The 16895-nt window shown below is 46.3% G+C and overlaps 1 protein-coding gene across 2 annotated transcripts in view; it reads left to right on the top strand.

The window, feature by feature from the left end:
- Positions 1-16895, top strand: part of VEPH1 (ventricular zone expressed PH domain-containing 1) — a 78102-nt gene that overhangs the window by 33453 nt on the left and 27754 nt on the right. For both annotated transcript variants that reach the window (XM_010147064.1, XM_010147065.1), the window contains exons 7-8: positions 3152-3361; positions 4193-4587. In XM_010147064.1, the coding sequence (XP_010145366.1) occupies positions 3152-3361; positions 4193-4587 (605 nt within the window). The remainder of the gene's footprint in view (positions 1-3151; positions 3362-4192; positions 4588-16895) is intronic.

Below are 16895 nucleotides of genomic sequence, written 5' to 3' on the forward strand. Positions count from 1 at the left end.
TCTTCCCGTTTAAATCCATTCCCCCTTGTCCTGTCACTCCCTGCCCTCAGAAAAAGTCCCCCCTCCAGCTTTCCTGTAGCTTCTTCAGGTATTGGAAGGTGCTATAAGGGTTGAAGCCTTGGAAGGAATCCCATCTCAAGTGCATTTTTAGCAGTTTCTATTTGTGTATGCTCTTCTTCCACTTTCTAAGTACCTGACTGGTGTTGATAATGATGCTGGTAGTCTGGAGAAATACTCTTCAAATTAATGTATCACTCTTGCCTTGCTGACCTGTGTATTTAGGTCTCTTTCTACAGAGAATTTAAAACCAGTAAATGATGAGTAGGATATTACTATCTTTGCAAGCCATGTCCTTAGTGTTTCATGATAGGTTTGTGCATCCTTTTCCTCTTGAAAACAGCCTGAGCTTTGGTGTAAGCTGATCCTGCTCCAGCAACCTCAGCAATGTCCCGAATGTCTCTTGCCAAGATTTCAAACAATAGTTTATTTTACTGTTGCTGGAAGGGGAGGCCGAGGGAAGGTCTGCCAGGCGTCCCGTTGGGCGTGGGGCAGAGTCTTCATTGAATGTTTCACTTGGGGGTATGTGCTTTTGGCTTCTTGGGAATCGATGTGAGCACAAAGCAGGTACACGTGAGAGAGCGCGTGGTCCCCTGGTGGCATGCCCAGGGCTCTGCCCCCCTCCTGCAGTTCTTTGAGATCCCGGGCACCCACGGGGTCAAACCCAAGGGGGTGGCTTGAGGAGTACTCACACACGCGTGCTCCCCTGGCGGCATGCCCAGGGCTTTGCCCCACTCCTGCAGTGCTCTGAGGTCCTGGGCACCCACGGGGTCAAACCCAGGGGGGTGGCTTGAGGAGTACTCACACAGCGATGGATACTAACTTAGTGCTGCTTTACCTGTGGCAAGCAGGATTCATTAATATGTTTCTTCAGCAGAAGCGTTTTCTTGTATTTCCTTCCCAAATCCATCTGAGCTCAACAGGAGAAGGCTGGACAAAAAGGTGCTGTTATAAAAGGCCGTTTTTATTGCCAGCCATCATCGTGGCTTCCTGGTTTAGCTCTGGCGTCCATAAACCCCATCATTCCATCAATCCCCTCGCTATAGCCGGACGGCTTTATGTGTATATACGTACGGAACAGACGTTTTTCTTGGTGCTTAGTTCCAACAATGGGACCAGTGTTGAGACTTATGTTGGAGTGACAGCTTTCTAATAAATTAAATCTTGTCCCACATCTCCAGAAAGATTTGTTAGTAAAGGTCAAACCAAGGCTGTTTTTTACAGAAGAATATATTATTTTTTCAAAGTGTTCTGCAGTGTTAATGTATTATGAGATCTTGCCTAAATTTAAAACAAGGCAAAACTTGCCAACTCCCCTGAGAAATATCCTGAACTGCCTTTATCAAAACAAATGAAAACATGCATTTTGTGATGCAGTATTCATGATTATTTTTTTTTAACATGCTTTGTTTCCACAATTGGTAATTTGCCGTATTTGGGAGTTTTTAATAGGCTTTCCCGACTGTGGACATGACTTGTTGAGACTCTGTTGCTTTGAAAGCGCTGTGTTAGAACTCTCACTTGTGGCTTTCCATATCAATATTTTACAGATTTAGTTATTCAGATGTTTTGTTCATCAGGGGAAAAAAAAAAACCAACCCCAAACCAAAAAAAAAAAACCCCAAACAAAAACAACCACCAAAAAAACCAAGGGGGAAAAAAACCAACCCACCCAGCCAACCGAAGAAATGCTCAGAAGCAAACCAAGCTTGTTTTAGGGCTGTGGGATAGAGTTTAAAAGGTAAATACTGTCAAATAGCCCGTAATTCTCTATGAGATTTCTGATTGTCTTTTATTGCCTTCATGATTCTCTGCTCCAGTTACTCTCCATAGTTGCCGGAGTAAGATGGGAACATTATAAATCCCACTAAGGCACCACCCTGAAGAAGAGGGGAAGGAGCACCAGTGCTTTGGCCCCAGCGTGCTGTTGATCCCCTGGGAAATTGTCCTGCTGCTGCATAAAGGGCAAGCAGCGTCTGCAAGGGAGGGGGCAGATACCCCTGGTTTAGGTTTCTGGCACGTGACCCAATATTCGGAGGAGCTGAGTCTCGCCGTGAGCTGTATAAGAACCCAGCAAACTCAGTTTCCAGGAGCCCTCTTTTGGGGAATCCAGCAGTAAACCCCTTAATCTGGGAGACCGGGTGTTGGGCAGGGAAACGGCCACCCTTGGGGCAGGGTGTGACTTTGGGGTGTCTCCCCTTGCCCTGGGCTGGGTGCTGGAGCTTTCCTCTGGGGCCCTTCGGCAGGGGGTTCCCGCTGTGCCCCCTGCCTTTGGCTGCTGGCGATTAGGGCTCCTGCGGCAGCACTGCTGGGCCTCCACGGAGGACAATGATTTTCACTGGTCAGAGGATAGAAACCATCCCTAGAAAGCAAATTTTTACCGGGAGCATATTTGACAGCAGATTTCTTTTTGTCCTTTCAGATTAACAGCTTCTGTCCAATTTTTTTTAAAGTTATCTTTGAGTTTTGCATTAGAAGATTACATATTCTGAGAGTAATGTAACAAATTTAAAATAAGCCAGGTTGTCCTGCAGTCCTACAAGTTTATTTTATGTCTTAATTTTCTCTTCTGCTGAACTCCAGTTGCTTTGCTTAGAACTTTTTCTGAAGCTGTTCCTCTCCATGTGCTGAGTAAAGACATTCTGCTTACCCAGAGCACAATAATTCAGTAGGAACTGCATGTACTTTTGTCAAACCTTTAAAACCACAAGCTTCTATAAACTCTGCAATTAGCTCTACTTTTGGTTTGTGAAAATAATGTAATAGGTCACTGTTTAGTGCTCTTCAGAGAATGGTTTAAGTTCTGTTGGAAAACTTTTCACCATGGGACTCTCAGGGAAGGAGTTGGGTTTTGCTTATGCAGATCCAGCACAGTCAGTTTCTAATCCAGTGTTGTCAGCGATGTTTCTGATCCGTCTGACAGACACTGATCTAGAGATGTTACTGAAAACGGTTAATCAACCTCTAAGATAATCTCTGCTGAAACATAATTATTTTACCAGATATGGAATACAGGTCACAGGCAGAAATGCAGCGTCAGCATCACTGCAAACACAGCATGCCAGAGTTGAATCTCTGCTTTCTAATTCCTTAGGATGGAAAATGATACTGAAACAGAATCTCCTGTACCACTGGATGATTTGAAATCTGTTATGAATGGAAATGAAGAGGATGAAAAGCTTCAAGTTAAAATACAGGCTTTTGAAGAGAAAATAAATGTCAATAACAGTACTCCTGGCTCAGTGCGGCGATACAGTTTAGGCCAGGTTTCTAAAGAAGAAAGGAAGGATATGAGGTTTAACAGGTATGGTTCTGTAAAATGTGTGACCGTTTTAATGCATATCAGTTTTGTAATAAAACTTTATCCAAACATTGAGAAATTGGTCCGCTTGCATGATACCTACGGGCATCAGAAGTCTAATTTTAACCAAGTCTTATATCTGTGAAATCAAAGGCTTGATAAAATCTTTCAAAATTATTTATTTAATCCCCTCTGTGCCCTAAAACAGCACAAGGGATAGGAAAATATTTGCATACTTTACTAGAAAGGAAGATACCCTTGGGTATTACTGCTGACGATAGGTATCGAATGTTTGAATCGAGCTTTGCCTGTGTGCTGTGCGCGACGAGTGCGACTCTCCTGGGACCCTGGCAGAGATCCCACAGCAGCGTGCACCCACGTGGCTTCTCAGCAGAGGTTTTCTCTTCCCACTCCAATATCTACCCTTTCAGCCACTTCACTCCTGCCCTTCTTTCTCTTAGCGAGGCTCAACTTCATCCCCAGCATGTCGGTAGGGGCAGCGAAGAATCTCTGTTCAGTTCCATGGCTGCTGCCTGGCATTTTTATGATGTGATCAATAAACACACGCTCCAGGGCTGGGGTTATAAGTTGCCATGGCATGCAGATGTTGTGATATATGGATATTATTTAGTTTCATTTGCTTATTAAAGGCTATGGCTTGAGTTTTGCTTTTGAAATGCATATTTATCAAAAGATACTTGCCTCTGGCTAAGTGAGCCCCACACTTGGCTTTCTGAACCAGCTGCACAGAGGTAGCTCAGAACAGCATGTGTTTAGATTCTTGTGTCTTACCTCTATTGCAAAACACTTTTCCTTTCCTTACTCCCCTTCCAGGTCCAAAAGCCTTGCTTTGCATGCAGTCCGCATGAAGGGCGTGAACTCGGAGAGTGGACAGGACGAGGGGAACGGGGAGATAACTGCTGGTATCTCCTTCAACGAGATCTACATTAGCCAAGAAAATGACAAATTGCCTTTTAGCCTTGATGCTGAAGCAATGCAGCTGGGAAATTCTCTGGTTTCACCCCAAAGCATTGATTACATGGAATCAGCAAATTTGCCAGAATCTGCTAAAGAAAAGGCCCCCAAAGGAAGCGCAGAGGCTGCGATGAGCTGCGTGGAATACCAGGACAAGCTCTACTTGCACTTGAAGGAGAACCTGGGTAAAGTGAAAGCATATGTCACGGAGATGGGGAAGAAAATTCCTATCCCTGACCAGTGTGTGATTGAAGGTAAGAAGTCTGAGCCTTTAACACTACACAATGTCATCAGGGCGTTTAAGCCGATGGGCAGCAAAGATCCTCCAGCACAGAGCTTGTGGATGGGAAGGAAGATGAGTTTTATGAAACGGTGTCACTCACAAATTGCCATGTTTGGAAATCTTGCAGGACTGTTACTCTTTTCCTTCAGGGATCTAGTGCAACACTCACCTAACCCCTGACTTCCGTGAAGGTTAACATGCGGATTGCCTTTTGGCTGTCATAGGGAAGGAACCCAGAGCACTCTGGGAAAGGGCATGGCATGCTTGGCTGTTGGCTAGGGCTGGCAATACCCCTGGGCACGTCTGCAGGGCAGGCGTGTGAGGGGAATGTGCCTTTCTGCCTTCCTCCTGACTGTCACCCAGCTCTGGCCTGTAGTTACGGAGCTGTGGTAACGGTCATGGAGAGTTGAGTGCACGTGCCGTGGGTCGGACTTGGCCACGTTGGCATGTGGGTAGGCATGTGTAATGCTTAACCCTCCTTCTTGGCCTGCTGGGTTGGTCTAGAGCAAATCTGGGTGCTCTTCCTCATTAATAGGATAGTATTAGATCGGTTGACTTACACCAGGAATGAAGCAGGTCTGGACCCTCGGGTCAGCATGTTCCAGCCGAGACACAAAACTCCTTGAAGGCACAGCCAAACGAGATCCCAGTGCTTTGGGGTCAGGGTGGATCCTATCTCACCACTTCCCTGGGGTTGTTTAATGCTTTCTGCTTTCATCAAGGGTGGATGTTTGTTTTCAAGCATGAGAAAGCTGGGTTGGTGAGACTGCGGGGGAGCTGGGCAATACGCTGCTAGATGGGCCTTTGATACTCCTCTTTGCAGGAAATTCTTTAGGCTGGGTTGTGAGATTCTCGCTTCAACCGAGCAGCAGCCACTGCCTTTAACGGGAATGTGTGCTTCTAACCACTTGCTGGTGGTCGCGAGCAATTTCCAGCTCAAGCCTTCACGAGCCACACCGATTTCACAGAGCAGCTGCCCCAGTAAATTAATTGGCAGTTGCTTAAAATGTCACCTTGTAATGCCACGTAACTTCAGGTCCGTCAAATAGCAACTTTTGTTGATAAAACATTTGTTTACTTTTTCAGTGGTCAGGATGTTGAAAAGCAGTTTCCACTCATCAAAGGGACATAACCATGTATATTTTAAAAACATATGTTTCTGAAGAATTTCCTAAATGCCTTGAATTCTAGGTTTGCTATGTGAAATAGTTATTTTGTGGAATTAATGATAAAACCTTTGTTTCATAAAACTACAGTGGAAACGTACGAGTGAACAATCTGGCTTGAAGCACCGAATGCAATGACCTTGCTTTAATCAAATACCATAAGTTGAATATTTTTAAATGTATTGCTCAGTTTCCTTTCTGAGGTACCTATTATGGTATGTTCTAAGCATGTGACTCTTTCTAAATTCATTCAAACTATTGTAATTTCCTGAAAATCCACAACTAGCATTCTTAGGGAAATTCTCTGAGTAGGGACACATGTACAGAACAGGAGACTGATGTGACTCATGCTAAATATGTTGAAGAAACGCAGTCTGGCTCATTACGCGGGGGACACTTTGTTAATATTTCAGATATTACATAAACTACTCCATCAAAAACCTGGCAGTTACTTGACTTCTGAGAGTCCTGCACACTATAAAGGCCCATTCAAATCTATCTGTTTTACTTCTCGAATAAGATGTTTAGAAAACAGTAAGAAAATGTTGGGAAATATTAATATACGTAGTTGGCTAATTTTATGTTGGTTATGGAGTTTGTTGAACTGGAAATCTCATATGTCAACCAGGGAAATTATGAAAATCTGGGCTCTTTAGGGCAATCTCCCATGAAACGCAGTACTCAGAGGAAATAGTGGCAAAATGTGTTGCAAAATAGCACTGCAGTTTGTTCATAAGGGAGAGTGCAGATTTCCCCACGTGCCTCTTCAATGGAGTCATCCCTTTCCTGGGCTTTCAAGTGGCAGCTCGTGCACAGGTCAGCAGAGCGTTAGCATCAGTCATAAGACTTACTAAGTCGTGATGGGCCGAATTCTGTTCACTTCAACAGAATTCAGACCCCTGCTTGCATCTCCAGCGCTGCTGCTGATGTCTAACCTTTGGGTTAATTTCCCTTTGGTGAATTCCTTATTGCTTAAAGCTGGGGCTGGGTGGCATCCCCAGAGGATGCTGTGAGGAGGTGCTGGTGAGGACAGAAGCAGCTTTGCATGACTATGGATACAGCCGGAATTAGCGTGCATGGCCCCTGCCTGATGTGGGGGCAATAATAGCAAGAGCAGTAGGGATGAAATCAGGAGGCTGCTGAGGTTTTCCCAGTTCGGGGCCACTGCCTTGCAGAAGGACAGGGGACATTCAGTTCGGTGTTCAGCAGCTGGCAAAAAAGCAAATGGAAAAAAGGAATTATTAATAAAAGTAGATACATCAAATGACATCATTATATCATTGTCTGCATTAATTTGAGCCTGAATCTTGAAGGACAAAAGGAGACTGGTAGCAGGAGTATGAGGATAATCGGAGCCCTCCAAATGAAGAAAAATGGACAGGGATTCCACAGCCTGGAAAAGAGGCAGCTGGTAGAGATTTGCAATGTCCGGAATGACTGAGATAACTGGGAGTGGTGGCTCACTCTCTGTCCTAATACAGGTACTAGACAACAAGTAATGAGTTGTCAGGAAGCAAATCCAAAATACACAAAATAGGCACCTCAACAGATAATTAGATACATGTAATTAAATGGCAGAACTGATTGCTACAGTGCATTAATGAATTTACCTATTTTCCTTTCGAAACCCTTATAGCATACTTGATTAGAGCCATTCAAGGATTATCAAAATATTACCACCCCTGACTCTTGAATTGCCAGAGCCACAGATGGAGGTACCAGGAGTGTAGGAGGGAAATCACTGCTGTGCACTTCATCTCTTCTTAACACTCCTCTATTACAGCTTTTACTCATCCTTTGTGAGCTCATACGAGGGTAAAGTACTAGTGGGACTTTCTGCCTCAAATTAGAATTGTGATTCCAACATCCCTTGGAAGGACAAAAATGGAGAAAATTCAGTTTTTTAACCAAAGTAGGAGAAACCTGAAGGACAACTTGATAACAATTTTCAGCTATGTGCAAGACAGTTAAGGGAACAGCCCACAGTGGGTAAGGCAAGAAATAATGAGGTTAAATACCAGTAAAAAAGATTCAGCTTGAACGATAGGAAAAGCTGTCTGCTTGCGCGGGCAGAGGAGGTTGTGGAGGTTAAAAGCATGTCAAAGAAACCTGGAAAGCTGGCGTAGGTGAGGCAAGGCTGTGCGGTGTGGCAGATCTGAAGGAGGGTTGGTGCTCCCTAAAACATTTCTGTTTTTTCCACACACATCAGTTGATTTAATATAACATTTTTGGATATCGGGAAGAAATTCTTCCTGGAGAGGGTCGGGAGGTGCTGGGACAGGTTGCCCAGAGAAGCTGTGGATGCCCCAGCCCTGGGAGTGTCCAAGGCCAGGCTGGATGAGGCTTGGAGCAACCTGGTCTGGTGGAAGGTGTCCCTGCCCATGGCAGGGGGTGGGCTTTGAGGTCCCTTCCACCCCAAACTGTTCTGTGACTCTGTGATTTTACTTCTTGCGAAGCTCGCCTTACAGCATCAGGCAGCTATACTGCTGCTACAACTCCAGTATCACAGGCACTCCTGACTGTGAGTGTGGGCAAGGGGTGCAGATCGGATGAGCGCTCCAGGTCCCCTGCGTGTCTGTGCCTGCATCCTCTGCTCTGTAACACTGCAATCTGCAGATTTCTTTTTATACTAGTGATTCAGACATGTCCTGCGTAGGTCTTGGCCCTCACAAAATATTTTTGCTTATAGCCTGTGTTTTTTCAGTCTCCTTGTTGACCTTCAAGCTCATTTGAATTATACTATGTGTCAAAATTTATACAATATTTACTTAAATGTTAGGTTTTACAGCTGTGAAGGGATACAGGTCAAGGGCTGTAAGGTTGGACCCATAATCTCTCTGTGACAGTTTGAAGATGCCTCCTATATGCACTGAAAAATTGGCTTGTCCTCAGCTCTGTTATCTCATTGGGTATTTACTATTTTTGGCTGCATGTGCTTCAGGCAGGGGAGAGTTGTGAACTGGATGATGATCCTACAGCAGAAGCAGGGTTAAGACTGGACTGGAGGCCAGAATGTCTTCGATGCAGAAAATGGTCAAGTTGAGGGCGTTTTGGGGAACAGAGAAGCTACAACAGCTTGTCTACAACAGCTACCAGATGCACGTGTGTGTATGTGTAAGTGAATCTTTTGGAGCTAACGCTGCAGTCTGAGAGGGGATTTAAACTGAGGCAGGAAGAAAGCATCCGAAACCACAAAAAAAATCCATTTATTTTAGCTTGTTTCAGTTTGGGGTTGATGGTTTGGTTCAGTTCCTGCTTAGTTTGAACCACTTCACCCAGACTCGCATCTCTGCCATACCTTAAGCAATTTGAGGCTTTCTTTCATGTCATGTTCATCACTTTAATCCTCTTAATCTCATCGATCTTTTCCTAAAAAAATATAATAAAATGCCACCATATTTGTCAGGCCTTTCAGCTTTCATGGAGCTAAGAAAAGTAGCTTTCATCAGCCCATATTTTTCCAGATGGTTTGTGATCTTATATCTTATCAGTACCTCCAGGATCTCGCAGATGGCAGTGGCCCGGGCTCGTGCATCTGTAATTTCCTGAATGCTCCTGAGTTCCGTTATTGCTTTTCGGTGTACGCTGGGCAGGATTTCCGCTGCCTCGGTGTAGCTGAGGTCCCAGCAATTAAGAATGAGAGCCTGTGCTCAGGATCCCTGCGTTGCATTTGCTCTTGGACAGGTCCTTCAGCCTTCCCGCTTTTCTAGGTGGCATGTGCCTGCCTGGGGGGGATGGAGCTGGCAGTGGTTTGAGTAGGTTGCTGTGAAAAAGGCTCTTTTACCTGATTTAGCCCCAATTACCCCTACCTGCAGCCCAGGACTCTTGAGCATCTGGCAGGCTCTACCTGTTCTAGACTGTTCGGACGATTTTGGACTTACTCTTGTTTCCCAGATGCATAGGGATGGTGGATCAAAATCCTGCCTCTCCTGCCTCGCGGAGGGGCCGGGGGCATGCTTTTCCCAGGCACAAGCCTGAATGGCTGCTGGATTTGGTTAGAACGTGAGGGCAGGTTCCTGTTTTCTACTCTAGTTCTACCTGCTCTTTTGATAATGGGGGTAAAAAATGCCACATACAGCTCAGAGCATTGAGTGCCAAGTGAGCTGTTGGGGAAAAAAGCATTTGGTAATATGTGTGCATAGAGGATACTGAAGGATTTGCACATCTCCAGCCTGCCTGGCCTCCTTTTTAAAAGGCCCAGGGAGATCTAGTGCATCGTTCAGTCCTCTGTCACTGAAGCCAAATTCAAAGTGCAATGCCACCCCATGGAAAATAGAACCCTTTTATAGTAGTAAGTCACTCCTGGCTCCCCGGTGCCCTGCAAGGAGGAAATACAAACAGCAAACGTTTTATGGGATCAACGACAGAACGCTGAAAAGGGAGGAGGCAGCAGGGGAAACAGGTTGCAGTACACTGGCCCTAAATCTGGTTGTTATTATGTTTTATGCTGTGCCGAGGGATAATCGCTACCATATGACGGTGTAGATGGAAAAGCTCATTGCTCCCCTGCAGTGCTCACCCCTACACCGGTCTGATAAATTCCAGCATTCCACAAGCCAAACATTGATTTGGAACAGATGGACCTCTGCTCCTTCGGTGGGACCACAAAGTTGCGTAGGCTCAGGCCAGCGCCTCCAGGGACCAACTCTCCTGCTGCTAGGCCAAAAATCCAATATTAGTTGGCACTGGATTCTGCAGGACTGGTATTTCCAACGCATCCCAAATGTGAGGGCTGGCAGGGAGAATGGAAGGGCTAACTGAGGATGGCCATCGCGCTCGCGGTGGTCTGCGTTGTCAGACTGTGGAGATGCTCCCGGGGCGATGAGGAGGTAACGGGAACGCGAACACGCTCGGAACTTGCTGCCCTCCCATACGTGGTAATAGCGACTCGTGCACTTTACGCCTACCCTGGAGCATCAGTTCCAACAGGCTGGTCTCCAGATGTGCGCTACCTGGTAGCTGGGACGTTCCTGGTGGGGTGGTGTGAACCAGCAGACTTCTGAGCTTCTGGGTCGGAGCAGGACGGACATAAACGGGAGCTGCCTGTGCCCGCTGTGTGGGCAGGGTGAGCCAGCACCCTCTGCCAGGCCAGTGGTGCTGGGCACAGAGGAGCCAGGCAGCGGCAGGAGCGAAATGTTTTCCCGGGACCTCGGTTTCCTGTGCACGCCTTATGGGCTCTTTGTGCTTCAGCCGTGGATACCGGCGGCAGAAGCGTAAATGCACTTTGTTTCTGAAGATGGGAAGTGTGGCAGAGGTGTTTTACTGTTGTACCTTCCCAAGTGGCATAAGGTTTTCACTACCCACAAGGTAAAGGGTTTTATAAAGTTAAGCTCATCTGTGTGGTCTCAAAATGTGGGTTTTGCCACTCAGATTTGGACTCAGTACACAGAGTGCTTCGTAGTGGATGTCCAGACCCCATTATATTGATATATCATGCCTTCTCCATTAATTTTTGTGCAACTTACTGGAGATTAAATCTATTGGACTGAGCTATGGCATGCGTGCAAAGCTAGTAACATTAAAAATATATCAATCAGCATTTCGTGAAGCTGATTTGCTTTAAAAATTACCGTTTTCTCCTGTAAACATATGTATTGTTTGCATGCTTATTTGTAATATAAACTGAAGAGATCAGGAAAAGGAAACTGAGGAAGCTGAAAAAGCTTTAAACTGCAATTCTAAAAGTTCTATACATTTCTCATTCTCCCTTTTCATGTATATGTGTGGGTTTGATTCTGTCTGGGGAAATTTATGAGCATGCTTTTGCTCCTATTAACAGATTTTATTTAATAGTAAAGGATTACCAATGCAAATCAAATGTTGCATTAATTACTCCCAGAACCAGTGACTCTGTACCTACTTGCCTTTGTTCCTCCTGGTTTAGGCCAGCATGTTAAGCTGGAATAAACAACAATTAACAACTCTACTGACATTCTTCTGTTTCTATTTTGTTCTTTTTCCCCAGGCACAACCACTTTGTAGTGAACTTTAAAATTGCAACATGTATTCTCTTGCTTCCTGTAGGAAAATCAAGTTGTTGCTTATTCTCTTGCTAGAAGTTCGAGACTTGCCAACAGATGTGATGGGAAATTTTTTTTGGCTGTTTTTAACTCGGTCTCTTGATCAGTCTCTGCCATCTGGGGCACTTGGTGACTGTGTAGGGTTGGTTGTCCTGTGACTTGCTTTACCTTTCACACATTCTTCATGGTTTAAAATCCTTTCCCTCTATGCCGAGACAAAGCCAGGCTGAGGAAGGAGGAGAACTCGTCCTTCTTCATGGACGAGATGTGCCCAAGTGTCACCAGCTGCTGCTGCCAGGAACACAGTGCCAGGGTACGATGTCTGGGGGATGCCGAGATGAGGAGCTCCTTCAGTGGGGGGATGGACAGAGCTCTAAGATATCTTGGTTTAGGTTTTCCTGAGACACCCCCCCGCCGCAGTTCTGTGTCCAGCTCTGGGGCCCCCAACGTCTGAAGGACATGGACCAGTTTGAGCGAGGCCAGAGGACGCCACAGAGATGCTCCGAGGGCTGGAGCCCCTCTGCCCTGGGGACAGGCTGGGAGAGTTGGGGGGTTCAGCCTGGAGAAGGGAAGCCTCTGAGTACATTTATATTGGACATCAGGAAGAAGTTCTTCTCGCAGAGGGTGGGGAGCACTGGGACAGGTTGCCCAGAGAAGCTGTGGATGCCCCATCCCTGGGAGTGTCCAAGGCCAGGCTGGATGAGGCTTGGAGCAACCTGGTCTGGTGGAAGGTGTCCCTGCCCATGGCAGGGGGTGGGGCTGGGGGGGCTTTAAGGTCCCTCCCACCCAAACCATCCTGTGACTGTGTGATTCTATGATTAGGTTTGCTCTTAGGTGCCCACCAACAGCAATTGTTCTCTCTGTTCAGCGTTACCCCGGGTGCTCAGCAGCAGTAGGTTTTCCTGTGCTGCTATGAACACTTCTGCTTTGCTGAGGGAACTGAGCCGGTGCTTAGCTGGACACAGCTCTCGGCAGCATACACAGGCTTCTCGGCTACTAAACCTGCTTTGCACCAGCTTCGGGGTTGATCCCAGCTGGCCACCTTTCCACCTGGATGTGGGGGCACAGGCTGAGATCCCAAGTGCTGAGGAACTGGTTTCTGTGCCATTAGCCGAGGGACTGCTGACGAGGCATGCAAAACGTGCTGTAATTCTGAGCCAGTCAGAGCATGGCTGAGCTGCAGCCGCTCACGGATGCAGGAGAAGCTCGTGTACTGAGTTACCACCACCATGGAGACCTACCTGCTCTCCTACTGTCTTGTCCCTGAGCTGTCTCTTTCCTCCTTGTGCACCATCTTTTGGCATGTACAAGGGATTTTCCTGGTCCAAGCAAAACAATCGTACCCATCATCCAGCCCCAAGATCTAGCGCACTTAAATCATCATAAGACAAGTCTGTTTCTGGGTTTTTTTTTTTTTCTTTTCTCTTTCTTTTTTCACGGCCAAAGCCCCTGTGAGCCTGTGCAGTAGAGAAGTGCTATTAGAGTCACAGATCTAGTGCTGGAAATGGTGTTTCCATAAATCTTAATTTTGATCAGATGACACAGGCTACTCGGTGAAATAGAAGTTGGCATAACCACCCTGCTTCAAATTTGCTTTCCCCATTTAGAGGTGACGGTAGTTTTTAAAGCACAAACCTGGTTCTAGAGTCTGTAAATGTGTAGCTTAAATGTGACCAATTAAGTAGGCCTCGGGGAATGACCTCAGGGAAATGAGTTAATTTTTTCCTTCCTCTCTCCCTCACATACATTTGACCAATTATTTTAAAGAGTTGCAGATCCATTTTTGCCATAATTTGGACTTCATTGCTTTAAATCACATCAAAAGGACCTTTAGCCAACATTGGATTACTGGCGTTCGCCGAGACGTGCCATGTGCCGGGGGAGCTGTTGCAGAGCAAGTATGTTTTGTTGACAGGAATCTCCTGTGTGTTGTACCTTACTGATACCCGGAAAGTTTCTTTGGGCCTAAATTCATCTTTCCTTACCAGGCAAAGTCAGGGTGAGTGGCTACATGTTTCCACACATGGAATTACACAGGGATTCAGGGAAATGAGTTGTCTCCACCCTCATAGGCTAAGACAGGTTTCTTTAAAGATTTATTTATTTATTGCTAATTCAAGCCTGAAAGTGACTTATTTTTGTTCTTCCTAGCAAAAAATTTGTGTATGCTCCCCTTTCCTAGCTAAACCTACGGACTCGATCCTTGCTCCCTCATCAGATTCCCTCGTCAGCTGCTGTGCATTGCCAAGTGCAAATGCATGGAGTTTTCCCTAGAAATTACTTTCTTCAAGTCTGGCTTCTTAAAAACGAAAATGTAGCATACAAATTCAGTGTCTAACAGTAGGTGGGTGTTAGGATAACACTTATATCATATAGATCATATAGAGAGATCATCTATGTGCTTGTGCAGATTTTGATGCTGTACCTCACCACATCCTTGTCTCTACATTGGAGAGACATGGATTTGATGATGGACCACTCCGTGGATAAGGAATTGGCTGGATGGTTGCATTCAAAGGGTTGCAGTCAACAGCTGGATGTCCAAGTGGAGACCAGTGATGAGCAGCGTTCCTCAGGGGGCGGTGTTGGGACCAGCGCTGTTCAACATCTTTGTCAGTGCGGTGGATGGTGGGATTGAGTGTGCCCTCAGCAAGTTTGCCGACGACACCAAGCTGTGTGGTGCAGTCGACACGCTGGAGGGAAGGGATGCCATCCAGAGGGACCTTGACAGGCTGGAGAGGTGGGCCACTGCCAACCTCATGGAGTTCAACAAGGCCAAGTGCAAGGTCCTGCACCTGGGTTGGGGCAATCCCAAGCACAAGGATGGACTGGGTGGGCAGTGGATTGAGAACAGCCCTGAGGAGAAGGACTTGGGGGTGCTGGGGGTGAGAAGCTGGCCATGAGCCAGCTGTGTGTGCTGGTGGCCCAGGAAGCCAATTGTATCCTGGGCTGTATCCAGAGCAGCGTGGCCAGCAGGGCAAGGGAGGAGATTCTCCCTCTCTGCTCCGCTGTGGGAAGACCCCTCCTGCAGTTCTGTGTCCAGCTCCAGAGCCCCCAATGTAGGGACATGGACCTGTTGGAGCGAGTCCCGCAGGAGGCCACAGAGATGCTCCAAGGGCTGGAGCCCCTCTGCCATGGGGACAGGCTGGGAGAGTTGGGGTGTTCAGCCTGGAGAAGAGGAGGCTCCAGGGAGACCTTATAGCACCTTCCAGTGCCTGAAGGGGCTACAAGAAAGCTGGGCATGACTTTTTCCAAGGAGAGGGAGTGACAGGGGAAGGTTGGATGAGGCTTTGAGCAACCTGGTGTACAGGAAGGTGTCCCTGCCCATGGATATCTATTTACAGGTATCCTTAAAAATGAATTCCCATGGTACTGGCATGTTGGTTTGCACTTCAGTGAAACACAAAGTAACAGTGCTGGATAGGGATCAGGGTCATCTCAGTCTTCATCAGGACAGGCTTATTGTTTAAATACCACTTTCTGCTGACTGTGGGATAACTGAGGTTAGCTGTTACATGTTGAAACTAGTTCATTTGCAAATCATTGAAAACACACGTAGTGGACTTTGGCTTTTTATCAGACATTTTCAAATTCAACATACCTAATGGAGCAGAAATAGCTGTGAGTAATAATCACTCATCTCATACCAAAGCTTTAAAGATTGTCTGAGTAGGAGTTTTTTTTCAGCTGGTATTGACAAATGAATGCTGCCTTTTTCCAGGAACTAACTTTTTGCTCAGCCAGCATGAACTCCAGCGGTTGAGCTGACATTTATTTTGGCATGTATTATCAGCCTCAGTATTTTTCTAAGTGTCATCCACAATGTCTTGTGAAGCTCTTTGTTAGGTTTTTGTGCCTCTCTATCCTTTGCAGTGCCACCCAGGTTTCTTGTCATTTGTACTTTGTTAGGTTTTTGTGCCCCTCTCTCTATCCTTTGCAATGCCACCCAGGTTTCTTGTCATTTGTAGCTGAAAAAATAACAGCCATACTCACCGGAGAGGGAGGTGTTTAACACCCAGCTCCTTTTTGCAGTGGCAGGACATGGTTTATGGTCACTTTTAGTTACGAGTGATTTCCCATAATGAAGTACTAAGCTTTTCACGATCATGGACCAAGGCGAAACCTGTACGTCTTGTTGAGTGTATTGAAGTTAAGGCTTTGGTAGCATCTGTGATGTGTAAACCTGTGGTCTTGCGTTTGGACCATGCTGTAGGAAAAGCATTCTGTTAACAGCCTGTCATTTAGCTTTGTGCTTTAATTATGTAGTGACAGGACAAGGGGTAACAGGTTTAAACGGGAAGAGGGAGATTGAGATGGGCCATCAGGAAGGAATTCTTCCCGAAGAGGGTGGGAGCACTGGGACAGGTTGCCCAGAGAAGCTGTGAATGCCCCATCCCTGGGAGTGTCCAAGGCCAGGCTGGATGAGGCTTGGAGCAACCTGGGCTATGGAAGGTGTCCCTGCCCATGGCAGGGGGTGGGACTGAGGGAACTTTGAGCTCCCTCCAAAGCAAACCATTCATTATGTCCTAGGACTTAGGCTCGCTCTAATTAACCCCTTCAGTTTCTCAAACTCCTCCTTTATATTGAACATGAACACCAGCAGGTTACTGCTTTGGGTAGTTAGATTAAACTCAAAATTTCCCCATATCTGCTAATCCAAGTGTAGTGGATTTTATGGCCCATCTGTTTTCTGCTAAGATGGGTGTGTTGCTTATGGGAATGATGTGTCTGTGACCTGCAGCTAAATTAGGGTTTTTTTCAGAATTGTTATCTCAGTTGAGCGGTGTTTGCATCTTGGTTGGTTTAACTTGAAGCCCTGGCTCTCTACTGCTGAAAGCTTACAATCATATGCTTCTAATGCTGTCCTACTCCAGCTCTTAAGGTACTTTTGTGCTCATGTGATTGGCACAACCCAGACAGCACTTCCACGTTCCTCGGGATTTACTCAACGTGCACAGATCAGTAGTGTCCTCTGCAAAGGGCAGCCTACAAATGCCCAATGCTTGGCATCAAGCCACCACTTCACATGGATTCTTCCCTTCCTCAAGGCAACGTTCTCCTGTAATATATTCAATTCTAAGGCCTACGCAAGA

The sequence above is a fragment of the Eurypyga helias genome, unplaced genomic scaffold (genome assembly GCF_000690775.1).
Source record: "Eurypyga helias isolate BGI_N326 unplaced genomic scaffold, ASM69077v1 scaffold1132, whole genome shotgun sequence".
Classification (NCBI taxonomy): domain Eukaryota; kingdom Metazoa; phylum Chordata; class Aves; order Eurypygiformes; family Eurypygidae; genus Eurypyga; species Eurypyga helias.